Source organism: Giraffa tippelskirchi, chromosome 1 (assembly GCF_054371585.1).
Source record: "Giraffa tippelskirchi isolate mGirTip1 chromosome 1, T2T-mGirTip1v1.2.pri, whole genome shotgun sequence".
In the NCBI taxonomy this organism is placed as follows: Eukaryota; Metazoa; Chordata; class Mammalia; order Artiodactyla; family Giraffidae; genus Giraffa; species Giraffa tippelskirchi.
In genome coordinates this window covers 220,349,218-220,362,713 of record NC_137275.1, presented here as the reverse complement: position 1 = coordinate 220,362,713, position 13,496 = coordinate 220,349,218, and the positions used below count along the sequence as shown (strand labels likewise).

At 41.8% G+C, this 13,496-nt stretch overlaps 1 protein-coding gene across 3 annotated transcripts in view; it reads left to right on the top strand.

The window, feature by feature from the left end:
• ASTN2 (astrotactin 2) overlaps positions 1-13,496 on the top strand; it is a 989,820-nt gene that overhangs the window by 465,566 nt on the left and 510,758 nt on the right. For 2 of the 3 annotated variants that reach the window (XM_081575818.1, XM_081575806.1), the window contains 3 exons: positions 5,956-6,040; positions 6,526-6,600; positions 7,323-7,460. In XM_081575818.1, the coding sequence (XP_081431944.1) occupies positions 5,956-6,040; positions 6,526-6,600; positions 7,323-7,460 (298 nt within the window). The remainder of the gene's footprint in view (positions 1-5,955; positions 6,041-6,525; positions 6,601-7,322; positions 7,461-13,496) is intronic. The other variant, XM_081575813.1, reaches the window with a different exon arrangement.

Sequence of the window (13,496 nt, the reverse complement as noted above, 5' to 3'; positions counted from 1 at the left end):
TGTTCGAAAGTAGATACTTTATATAATGATTGCATTGAATTATATTACCCATGTGATGAAGGATTATTGGGTTGATTTCTAGTAGGCATAAGCTTCAGGGATGCATCAGACCCTCCCTTAATTGAGCATCTACTATGTACCAGTCTTATTCAAGTATAGGGTTGGCCACAAAGTTCAATCAGGTTTTTCTGTAGCATCTTATGACATCCATGACAACACTGGGAGGAAGATACCACTTGACTCCTTTAAGTGACATGAAGCTGAGGCTTGGAGAGGGTAACTAAGCTGGCCAAGTTTGTGAACAGAGGAGCAAACAGCCAAGGCTAAGATCTCTCTGACTCCTTCCCAAGCCATGTGATGGCTCTCTAAGAGGACATGGTTTAAGAGAGTGTGGAAGAGGGCATAGGCATAGGAGATCAGGGTGCTACAGGAACATTTTTCTCATGGTCGACTGAATTATTGTCAAGTCCTCATCTCTCTAGAGTACAATTATGTGTTTACATCCTTGGCATGCTTGCCAGTGAGAAAAGTGAGATTTCTTCCCAACCCTGTCTTCAGGCTTGGCTCAAGTGTTGCTCTGGCCAGTGGGTTGGTAGCAGATATGATATGAAATGAAGTTTGAAATGATTTAAAATGAAGTTTGGAATGTGCTGTGGCTGGGCTTGCTCTCTTATATCCCTGCCTTTTGCCATGAGAAAGCCACATTCCAAGTGGTGGCTGGTCCAAGGAGGGTGAGGGTCACATGGAGCAGAGTGGAAGCAACTGAACTGGGAGCCAAGTGCAGCTGAGTCCCAGCTGGATCAGTCAATTCAGAGGTAGAACAAAGTGGAAGACTGCTTAGAGTTACTGACAATAAAATTCTGTGGGTTTCATTACACAGCATCAGTATAACAAAAGCTGTCTGATGTACCTCAAACCTACATTTCCTTCTATAAGTAACGGCCCGCTTGTTTTTTTAAGCTTTAGTACCAGAGATCAAATTGCCAATATCCGTTGGATCATAAGAAAAAGCTAGAGAGTTCCAGAAAAACATCTACTTCTGCTTTATTTGACTATGCCAAAGCCTTTGACTATGTGGATCACAGCAAACTGTGGAAAATTCTTCAAGAGATGGGAATACCAGACCAATAATAAAGAGTCCTAGTAACTAGCACACAGTTGCTAGTTACTAGGTGGCTCACTAACTGGTAAAAGGACCCACCTGCCGATGCAGGAGATGCAAGAGACACGAGTTCAATCCCTGGGTCAGAAAGATCGCCTGAAGAAAGAAATGGCAAACCTGCTCCAGTATTCTTACCTGGAAAATTCTATGGACAGAGAGCCTGGTGGGCTACAGTCTATGGGATCACAAAGAATCGAACATGACTGAGCATGCCTGTGTGCACGCACACACACACACACACACACACACAAACACACTAATGAACACAAAGAAAATACACTTAATCAAATTCCCTTATGGGAGCCACTTTAATGAATAGATTAAACCTTTTTAAGGTCTGCTTGTCAATCACTTGTAAATGCATATTTTTAATGAGTTCAGGATACTTTAAATCATTATATTTAAAAAAATATTTTGTTTTTAAATGTAATACATTCTCATTATAGGAAACTCAGGAATGTCAAAGACATATAAAGGAAAAAAAATGGGAGAATGTTACTGGATGTATTCAAGTATTGAGAGCACCAGTGTAGTGGAAAGGATGCTGGAGTAATAGCCAAGAGTCCTGGGTGCTAATCTTGACAAGATAAAAGGCTAGTCCACTTATTTGGCTAAATGTCTTCACATTCTGAGCCAGAGTTTCCCCGTCTGAAACTGAAGCTGGGAAGATTTGAACTAGATGAGCTGTATGAGCCTCTTCTGCTCTGATGTGAAACAGAAATTCTATTTTAGCCATTTCATCAACTTTCATGTTTACCCGTTCCATTTCCTCGGCAAATACCTGTCATGGATGTAAGAAAGTCTTCTTCTAGTCTTCAGCAAAATCATCATTATTCTAAAGGAATTCAGCCTGAATTCATGATAATTGCAGTATATTTATATATTCACTAATTCATCCAGTCATTCATTCATCCATTCGGCAAATGAGTCTCCAACCCTTCATCAGACATGATATAACTACTAGGATATGGAGATGATTAAGAAAAGATTTTTGCAATCAAGAGACTCCTAGTTTAGTGGGAGAAACAGGCAAAAATATCCCTATCCCTTTGACATAGGCATTACTATTGTGAAGTATTTGTTGTTGTTTAGTCACTAAGTTTCATCTTGTTCTTTGTGATCCCATGGGCTGTAGGCTACCAAGCTGCTCTTTCCATGAGATTTCCCAGGCAGGAATGCTGGAGTGGGTTGCCATTTCCTTCTCCTGGGGATCTTCCCGATCCAGGGATTGAACCCACATCTCCTGCTTGGCAGGTGGATCCTTTACTACTGAGCCACCTGGGATCTCCATTGTGAAGTGTACCCCTGGATTTATTTATGTGCCAGGTAGGGCAGCAGGTGCTGGATGCAGTGGTGAGCAGGATGGCAGTTATCCCTTTTTCCAAGGAGCATCTGCTGTAGTGACAGGAGTCAGGGAGCCTGGACATTCACAGTCAGCACAGGAAAAGCAAGTCAGTGTGTGTCCCTGGAGAGCTGACCTTCAGCAGTCTGGCCACCCTGGATACAAAGGCAGGGTTGAGGACAGGACTCACCCAGGGAAGGGGTTAACCCTTAAGTCGTACTGTCAGAGACTTGCATCTTGCAAGAAGATAATGCTTGGTTGTGAATAGTGGAGAGTTTGCTGAGCCAGCAAAATGGGAAGTGGGGGGTCAATAAAGCCAATAGCCATGGCATTGAGGGAAATCCTGCCAGAGACACACAGCCCAGCTGCTAAGAGTGATCAAAGTTAAGGTTAAAACAAGGAGTTTCCAGAAAGCTAGAGGTGAGCGATTTGGAAAGGCAATGTAAATGACCGATTCTCACTGGCGCCCAGAATTGATGAACATCTGTTCCAAGCTTCCATTTTGCAGATGAGGAAGCTAAGTCCCAGCAAGGAGGAGGGTGCCGATCCAGTGTCCCTACAGCTAATGTGCAAGCACATGTCAGAAGCCAGTTGCCATCTTGGAAGGGAAAGAGGAGGAAATGAACTCATTGAGCATCTACTCACTGTCTGCCTGAGCCTTCAGGTGTACACTTCACTCCCTCGGTTTCTTCTTACACCAGCTCTGAGTGACTGGCTGGACTGGCATTCTCACTGTATAGTTGAGACAGCTGAGACCCAGATAGTGAAGCAACCACTTCCTCAAGACCGTACATCTAGGGAGAGAGAAAGTAAGGACTGGAACCCAGTCCTGTGTGTCTCCAGCACTCCTGCTTTTCCCTCTCCCTCACTTCCTGTTCTCCAGGCAGCCTCCAGGGTGGATACTTCTCATTTGCAAAATACACATTTGTTGTATAAGGAGCGGCAGTAATTAATGATCCATTCCAAGGCAGGGGAAACTTGCATAGTAAGCACGCAGAAAGAGAAAAATATGGCAGTGCCCCTTTTTTTCGGTATAAATTTCTCATTCTCACTAATACCCCCAAAACGAGAGAAGGGGAGGAAAAATGACCTGCACCATGTCCCGAGTCACTGATAGGAGAGACAGGAACCTCAGCCCGTGCGTGGAGAAGAGACCCCTGACCCACCAAGCTTCTAGCTCACCCCTGCCCGGCTTCCTGTCCATGTGCCAGAGGTAACCACTTTACCTCTCCTGTTATGAATCACGAAGCCCGTGGCTTGTGGCAGATCGTAAATCAGGCTTGGGAGTCTCGAGGACAAATCCCAGGACTTTTAATCTTTAATATTAGACGTGCTTAAAGTGGTGAATATTTCATGAAGGGACTGTTGCATTTTAACACATCATTAGTGACTTCTACCCCTCCCCCTCGGGTCGATTATTCTGATCCAAACCTCAAGGATCTCCGCTCTTTCCCTCCGTTTTCCTTACCTCTGGCAACAGTCAATCCATTAGCTTGCACATATTTGCAGCACTGGCATTCAGTGGAAGACCCTTGGGGATGTTATTGGAGGGGAGAATTACAGAGAGCTCCACTGCCTGCAAGCAGCCCCCTCTTATTTACTAGGTATCGAGAGGAGAGGAAAGGCACATCGATCTCTCTGTCTCTCTCTTTTCTCTCTCGGGTTCTCTATCTCTCTTTGTCTTTCAGCAATCTTGTTCTGAATATTTTGAGTACTCCCTCTGACCTATTCTTTTCTCCACATTGTATCTTACTACCATTTTAGTTTAACCAACATTTATTAAGCCCTGGCTGTTTGCCAGATACTTACTGATGCTGAGTATACAAAGATTAAGCAGCATTGGAATATATAAAACAAATGAAAGTGTTAACACTCAGAATACTTTGTATAAGGTCAAATGCCTAACATTTATAATGAATCAGGGAAAACAATAAGGCTATTTGATGAATCCAAACGTTTTTTAAAAAGAAGTTAATGGGTGATAGTTTTAGAACCTGTGATACCCTGGCATCACATTCACTGTTATGTTTTGTTTTGATTGCGCAAGGTTGAGAAAACTGATTCATAAGACTTGAAGTTGTAAAAAGCATGAGCTTGTTAGTGCCTTGTTTCTCAGTCTCAGGATCCTATTCAATGAAACAAAGATGATGGGAGAATTTTTTTTAATGAGGGCTGCATAAAATCCATTTATCTGGCAACCAGACTTAATGCGACAGAGGTCTCCAGTGTACTCAGTTCTAGCGTGTAATATCTGAGTGTTTAGCCTTCATTTTTTATTATTATTAAGGAGATTTCAAAATAAAATGTCTTAAGGAACATTAAAATCTAAAAGTTTCAAAGTCTGAATCTCCTACATTAAGCTAGATGTTTCCATGAAACATAATTTGAAAATACTTGGGTCAGGCCAAGCAGAATCGCTGTAGGACCAAAGAACTGCAGTCATACTTGACTGGCTCTAAGGAATGGTACCGTGTTTCACAAGCTTTTTTAATAGAATCTATTTTTGGTAAAGCATCTGGGAACATTCTACAACTACATCTTAGGAAAATCTAACAACTGATTGAATCAAAACCTTTCCCTCAACCTTAAGGAGTGAGCAGTGAAGCAAGACCGATGGTAGCAGGAAGGCAGGACTCTTCCAGAAATGAACTCTGAAGATACACCGGGAAACAGGACATGTGCTCCCAGAATAAACTTGGCCAATGAGAAACTATACTTAAGGCAGCATCAGATGCTAGCGAGGCTGTGTCCAACCACGTATAAGGCATGGCCAGAAAATCACAACACATGGATACGTGGATGGATGGATGATTCGGTAGATGGAAGGGAAGGGGACAAGAGGGAAAATGAGGGGATGGGAAAGAGGCAAGTAAAACCAATAAGACCAACAACAACAAAACAAAATAAAGTCTGGAGATGGTAGACGGAAACAATTTTTCCACAAGAGGAAATCAGAGGTATTATATTTGGAAGAGGTGGCATTATATTTGGAAGAGGTGGCATTTGATTTGGGGCTTGTAAATGAACATGAATTGTTCATTCAGGTGGAAAGAATTCAATTTTCTGAGTACACTTTTAGCATGAGTACTTTATCATAATTTAAATATTTGAAAACAGGACGTCCATGTGTAGCCACCAGGTCACTCTCTGTCTCATTAAGTCATGAGCTCATTCAGCATCTGGGTTGCACCTTTGACCTCTGCATCCCCAGTGCTGAGCAGAGAGCTCGGCAGGGAGGGTGGCCAGGGATTGCTGAGTGAGTAAGTGAGTGAGTGAACAATGAATGAAGTCTGTTAACCACAGTGGCAGGTGGGCTAGAACATTCTCTCTCCATGGCCTTTGCTAAAACAAGGCAGCTCACTTTATTTTCCAACAAAACAAGGGCACCAGGAAAGAAGACTGTTTGGGGCAGGCAGTATTTCACAAGATCGTTTCCTTTTTTGGCTTACAGGAGAGTGCAGCTGTCACGAAGGCTATGCCCCTGACCCGGTTCACAGACACCTGTGTGTACGCAGTGACTGGGGGCAGAGTGAAGGGTGAGTAGCAAAGGACATCAGGCAAGGCAGGGACAGTGGGGGTCCCCCACTGCTCCCCAAAGAGGACACTTGCTTTGCAATGGTTGTGTTCCTGGGAAGGAGAATCCTATTTCCCACTGAATCCCATTTTAGTATTAAAGGTACATGACTGATGGCAAATCTTCTAGAGAACAAATACTAAGTGTAGCTCACCCTCACAAATGAGAAGTGATCAAAGGACACTCTCTTGAGTGGACTAATGAAGAAGAACCACGTATTTCATTCACAAACTCCAGAAGGGACAAAGAGGACTTGGAAGTGTTGAGTCCTTCTGTGAAATGGAGACTGGTATAATATGAATAGACTTACCCAATCATTACCTCTGCAAAATTCTATAATTTGCAGCTATTCTTCAGCAGTGTCCACATAATAATGAATCCCACCTGCTTCTGACTAATACCATCTCTTATCTCTTTTTCTTTCCCTTTCTCAATTTTTTCCCACAGTCCCTGGCCATACACGACACTGGAGAGGGGCTACGATCTGGTGACAGGGGAGCAAGCCCCTGAAAAGATCCTCAGGTGAGTTGACAGTTCTGTTGGGGCACGATACTGGGGCTTGGAGAACGGTCTGATGGGGAGGTGTAGTTATATATCCTTAGTTAACTGAACCTGTGCATTTCTGAGATGCAATGGTCCAGGTTGCTATGGGAATCTAATTTCCATTTGTCTGGCATCTAGACTTAATAGATTCAGATACTTGAACTGAAGGAGACATTACTGATTATCTAGTCCAGTGGTTTAAAAATATTCTCTAGCCATAGAATCTCTTCCTGCCACTACCGTGAAATCTTGTGCGAAAACTTCAATACTTAAACTGATGAAGACATACAGCAAATTAAGCGGCAGAACTGGGAATCGAATTTTGGTTGAAATTGATTCAGAGTCCATACTCTTCACCTTTGTGCAGACGGCCCCTGCCAGCTTAGCAGTCACTGTAGGTCCTTCTGCTGGCTATCAGGCCTGCTTGGGAAAGTCCACTGCTAATTAGGAAGCAGGACCTAAACTCAGGAAAACATAACTAGCAATATAGAGTAATGCACGGGCTAAATGATTAACAGAGGGAGAAAATGACCATCCATGTTTGGGCGAAGTTGGCCAACATCAAGCCTTGAAGAATGCAGGCGACTCAGTTGGGTGGGGAAGTTAGAAAAGGTTCTAGAAGGAATGGGGGGAGGGGCCCCTTTTTTCTGTTTTTTCTCTGCTTCCCAGGGAGTCCCCCAATGGAAACTCTTACATTGCAGGTCTACTTTCAGCTTGGGCCAAGGACTCTGGCTTCCTGTCAGCAAAAGCTTCGTGGTCCCACCCGTGGAGCTGTCCATCAACCCACTGGCCAGCTGCAAGACTGACGTTCTCGTCACAGAAGACCCCGCAGATGTCAGGTAGGGAAGTCATCTCCAGCACCCATACCACGGGCTTCTTAGAGCCCTGGAAGGCCTTCTCTTTCAGGATCTCAGAACTCCTGTGGAAAAGTGCTCTTCATGTTGTTAAAGTAGGCAGCTGCCTAGTTGGTATATAAGAAACATATCCAGTGCGCCGTGCTCCACACTCCCGGAACTGACCACCACGGTGGGCCTCGGTGCCTTCATATTTCAACATTATTACTTTCCTTTGGGGCTTATATAAAACATGAAAGAGGTTAACACATTAGCTCATTCTGGGATCTTTAATGGTCTTCTCTTATAAAAGACCATTACTTAATAATATACTGAAAAGTCGTGAAGGTAAAATATTGGAAGATGAAGTGCTTTCTCTTTTGACTCTGATTCTAGAAACAGACTTTGGGCTAATCAATAGGATTTAGAAATGTCCGGGTCAAATGAATTTACTCTTTACTCATGAAACGATGGAGACTACATCTTTCTTTACACATTTTGTACCTTATAGTTAATTTCATTATAGACTTACTCTACTGTGTTCTAATTAGTTGCTTACATATCATTCTATGCTATTAGGTAGTGAATCCCTCAAGGTCAAAGAAAGGAACTTATTTAGCTTTTTAATTCCCAGTTCCCAGTCCATATTGGACATCTACTAAATGTGTATTGATTTAATTATACTGGTGATCTTAGATCTGAGTCTAGCACTATTCTGGAGCTTTCTAGTGTAGGTTTTTATCCCCCCTCTCCTGATTTGATTAGTTGAAGAATTCTAGCATTTAAATGTTGCAAAAAATGGACTCTGATTTTGCTTTTGTAACTGGTCTGTACACAGCTTATGAGTTCCTGAACTGGAACGTGGAGGCATGGCCCTGTACTTCCAGTGGTTGTTATTCTACCACTGCACAGCTGTCTTTTCAATTAAGATGCTATCAATGTCTATGGCATCTTGATAAGAAGACTCACCTTCTCGCCTTTCATGAAGGGATGGACACAACATTATTTTTTATTGGTGTTTCTCCAAAGAAGTAATTTTTAAAAAATAGAAAATTAAAGGGATAACACTTAGAAAATGAAGTGATAATTACTAAAAACTAAGATGGTTTCATGTACATGCAAATTGATTCATGGCAAATTATCATGGTTTCCATGTTTGTTAGAGTTGAGGTCAGTATAAATTCAGTAAAGCATCAGTGAGCCTTCAGTAAACCTTCAGTGCTAAGGTTACTCAGTATTACATATTTTAAAAATGGAGAAAAAAGCATCTGGTTGAAAGATTCTTCTTGAAGAGACCTTGTGACCTTGTCTCAAATCAACTGAAAGGTCTCTACCAGACTTCCTCAGAGTTCTGTACTGTTGGCATTGAATTTGTAGTTTCACTGAAGCTATAGATGTCGGACTGGCTGATGGTTCAACACTCGTTCTGGAGTTGACCAGTCTGACTTGGAATCGCTTCTCTATATGACCTTGGTCAAGTTCAACTTACTAACTTTCCATCTCTTTGCAAAATGAGGATAGTAATAGTGCCTATCTCACAGTATGTAGTAATAATAATAACTCATCTCCACTGATCATTCTTAAACACTTTACTAGCATTATCTCATTATATTCTTATATCAACCCCCAAAACGATGCTATCATTATTTTTATTTTACAAATTAAAAAAAAAAGTCTGAGGTATATAGGTGATACAAAAAAAAAAAGAAAGTGGTGAAGCCAAACTTCAGCCTACCGTCTCCCCACCTCCTGAACCCATATTCTTAACTATTTCATTGAAATTGTTGTTCAGTCGTGTCCGACTCTGTGAGCCCATGGATTGCAACACACCAGGCTTTCCTGTACTTCACTATCTCCCCAAGTTTGCGCAAACTCATGTCCATTGAGTCCATGATGCCATCTAACCATCTCATCCTCTGTTGTCCCCTTCTCCTCGCGCCCTCAATCTTTCCCAGCATCAGGGTCTTTTCCAGTGAGTCAGCTCTTCACATCAGGTGGCCAAAGTATTGGAGCTTCAGCTTCAGCATCAGTCCTTCCAGTGAATATTCAGGGTTGATTTCCTTTAGGATGGACTGGTTTGATCTCATTGAAATACCACCTAAGAATTGTTGTAATGATTTAATAATATGTGTACATACTGGTACATAATATACTTCCAAAAGTACGGGCTTATCAATTTTCAATGCATTCAATTCTTCTGACAATAGAGTTCAAGTAGAAACTGGTCATGGTGGGGAAGGCAGAGTCAGGAAGTTTGCATGCTATGTCATACTGCTGAGAGTGACCATAGTCTGTTGGGTAATTCAGTTACCTTTTCTCCTTCAGTTTGAATTATTGCATTCAATAGCAAGCCAGACATGGAGAGGACCAGAATATCAACTTACAAGGACTTTAAAACATCTTTGGAAATACTAACACAAAATTGAGAAAAGTATAGACTAGAATTTATTTCAGGGAAAATTTTATATGTAATTGGAAGGAATACTATAGTAAGTTGAAGGGGGTGTGAGCTTCAAAGGTCATGAACCAATAACAATTAGATGTTTCTGAACTGCTAAGAATGCTGTGCCTGGTTACAACGGAGGGTGTGCCTTCATCAAGTTGGGACCAGATCAGAACTGCTCAGGATGAGAGAAAGGATACTGTTTTGCAGTTTTGGGTCCTCCTTCTCAACCCTTTGAAAGATGTTCAAAATATATTTCAAATATTTGAAGAATGTTGGTTTGATTAGGTCACTAAATTATTATCTTGTTTGGAGTGCCCACATGTCTCTGTCTGGGCTTGCTATTGCCGACAGCCTTTTAAGTCTTACCTTCATCTTTCTTCTCACGTGCAATCAGTTTCATTGCAAGGGTGGATGAAAGATTGTAATCATCACCATTCAAAAGAATCTGTGCTCTGTAAGTTGAGTTTTCCAAGCTTCACTAATAAACCTTGTTTGACATGACATTGCCCAAGCAAGCATATCATAGGCGTTTAAAGAATTAATAAGTTTCAGTCATATGCTATGTTAGAAATTAATAAATAATAGATCATAATTATAGATAGCCAATAATATGCCACAGAATCACAACTGTAAGATTAAAGGAAAAAAACAGAGTGAGGAAGGAAAAGATAAGCATTTGGATAGGATTGGGAGGGAAAATTTAAAGCTGCTTTCCTATTTGACTTTTGTTTTGTCGTGTTTTGGTTTTAAATCCATGACAGAGTTGAATTTATATGAATTTATGAAATTTATGGACAGATATGAATTTATGGAATTTCACACTAGGAGAGATAGAGCAAGTTAGACTCAAAAAGTACAGGCTCAACTCACCTGGGCATCTAAATGTAAAAAAATTGATGATGACAAAGGTTGGTAAAGATATAGAAAAACTGGAACTCCCATACCTTTGTAGTGGGGATGCAAGTTAGTGTGACCACCATGTAAATCTACAGGGCTGTATCTATTAAAGTTGACATCTACTTATCCTATAGATGTGTGTGTGTGTGTGTGTGTGTGTGTGCACGCGCTATGTCACTTAAGTTGTGTCCAACTCTTTGTGACCCTATGGACTGTAGCCCTCCAGGCTCCTCTGTCCATGGGATTCCCCAGGCAAGAATACTAGAGTGGGTTGCCATGACCTTCCAGGGATCTTCCCAATCCAGGCATAGAACCCATGTCTTTTATGTCTCCTGCATTGGTAGGCTGGTTCTTTACCACCAGTGCCACCTGGGAAGCCCCCTATCCTATAGATGTGCCTGTATGTGTGTGCATGCTAAGTTGCTTCAGTCATGTCCCACTCTTTACAACCCTATGGACTGCAGCTTGCCAGGCTCCTCTGTCCATGGGATTCTCCAGGCAAGAATACTAGAGTGGGTTGCCTTGCCCTCTTCCAGGGGATCTTCCCAACCCAGAGATTGAACCCACATCTCTTATGTCTCCTGCATTGGCAGGTTCTTTACCACTAGCGTCACCTGGGAAGACCACAAATAATATGTTCAAGAATAGTAATAGTAGTATTCATTTGTACTGCCAAAAAGCTAGGGGGAAAAATGCAGATGCCTGTCAATAACAACAACAACAAATATAGATAAGTGAGACAAAACAATGGAATGTTATTAATGCTGAATATTAATGAATGCAACCCTGAATTTCACAAATATAAGACTGAATTATGGAAGCCAGACACAAATGAATATGTATGGTTAAATAAAGATCAAAAACAGTAAAGTCTAAACTATGATATTAGAAATAAAATAAGGATTACCTTGGGGTGATGGAGGGCATAGTGGTTTAAGGTAAGTATGTTGGTAATATTTGATCTCTTGATCTGGGTGGTGGTTATATGAATGTTTTAATTCTGTAAAAATTCATCTGTCTGTATAGATATAATTTGCACATTTTTGTCTATGTATGCCATATTTTGATTAAACATAAAGTCTGTTATGTAAGGTAGTTCATTCTTCAAAAAGTATAGACTGCAGAGCCCAACTGAACTGCCTGAGTTCCAGTCCCAGGTCTACCACTTGCTTGCTGCAAGAGCTTATCTGAAGCTCTGGTGGCCCTGTGGATAACACAGATAGAAGACTGTCTGTGCTGGGTAAGAGAGTGGTGAGAGTTAAAAGGCATGTTGTTGTCCAGTTGCTCAGTTGTGTCTGACTCTTTGCTACCCCATGGACAGCAGCATGCCAGGCTTCTCTGTCCTTCACCATCTCCCAGAGTTTGCTCAAACTCATGTTCATTGAGTCAGTGATGCCATCCAACCATCTCATCTTCTGTCGTCCCCTTTTTCTCCTGCGCTCAATCTTTCCCAGCATCAGGGTCTTTTCCAGTGAGTCGGCTCTTTGCATCAGGTGGCCAAAGGATTGGAGGCTCACCTTCAACATAAGTCCTTCCAATGAATATTCAGGGTTATTTCCTTTAGCATTGGCTGGTTGGATCTCCTTGCTGTCCAAGGGACTCTCAAGAGTCTTCTCCAACACCACAGTTCAAAAGCATCAATTCTTCGGCACTAACCCTTCTTTATGGTCCAAATTTCACATCCATACATGACTACTGGGAAAGCCATAGCTTTGATTATATGGACCTTTGTCAGCAAAATGATGTCTCTGCTTTTTAATATACTGTCTAAGGTTGTCATAGCTTTCCTTCCAAGGAGCAAGCATCTTTTAATTTCATGGCTGCAGTCACCGTCCTTGTAAAGCACTGAGTTTGGCACATGGTGAACTCTCTAGAAGCATTAGTTATTATGTTTGTTGTTATTGTGGCATAGTATAGTGTATTCCTATTCTCTTTTTAATTCTTTCTCTTTATTTTGCTGAAAGGCTTCATCTAATCTATGGTGCATCTTAAAATCAATAAGGTCTTGGTATTGAGAATTTGCATTAACCCCTTTGTTATGGGGCTTGGGGAAGATTTAAATGAATATATAAAATCTTGTTTAGTATGGTAGGTCCAGTGGCTTTATGGATATGGGGTATTTGCAGAATAATTGAAGTGGTATACACAGAGTGCCTTGGGATTGGAAATGAAGGAAAAATTTCTGACCAAAGGAATTAGAAAAGGATGTGCAGGAGAGAAACAATGGCAGCTAACCTTGAATTGTGCACAGGATTCGGCCGTGTGGAATTTAAGGTGGGAGGGATGGCTTTCCAGTCTGAAGGTTAAACAGCCAAAGAGAAGAACTCTCCCCTGGACAGCGCCCGTTCTCCAGCCCGTTCCAGCAGGAAGATGCTGGGAATGAGAGTTTTAGCATTCGAGACACTAATGATGTCAGCTACAAAGGTGGAGAGGCGAACTCGAGTTAAATTGTGTGCAGATTCCTTTCAATTCTGAAAACCTTATCATGGCCCCCTCCTGTGTGCCAGGCACTGTGCCAGGCACCATAGGAATACAGTGATGAATAAGGCCCACCTAGGCTTTCAGGAATTTCATGGTGCAGCGAAGAGCGCGGAATAAGAAACTTGACTTGAGAGATGAAATAAAAGATACTCATGGGGAGAGAAGCATGGCAAACAACACTATTGCTACACAGTGGGCCTGATTCTTCATAGTTTCAC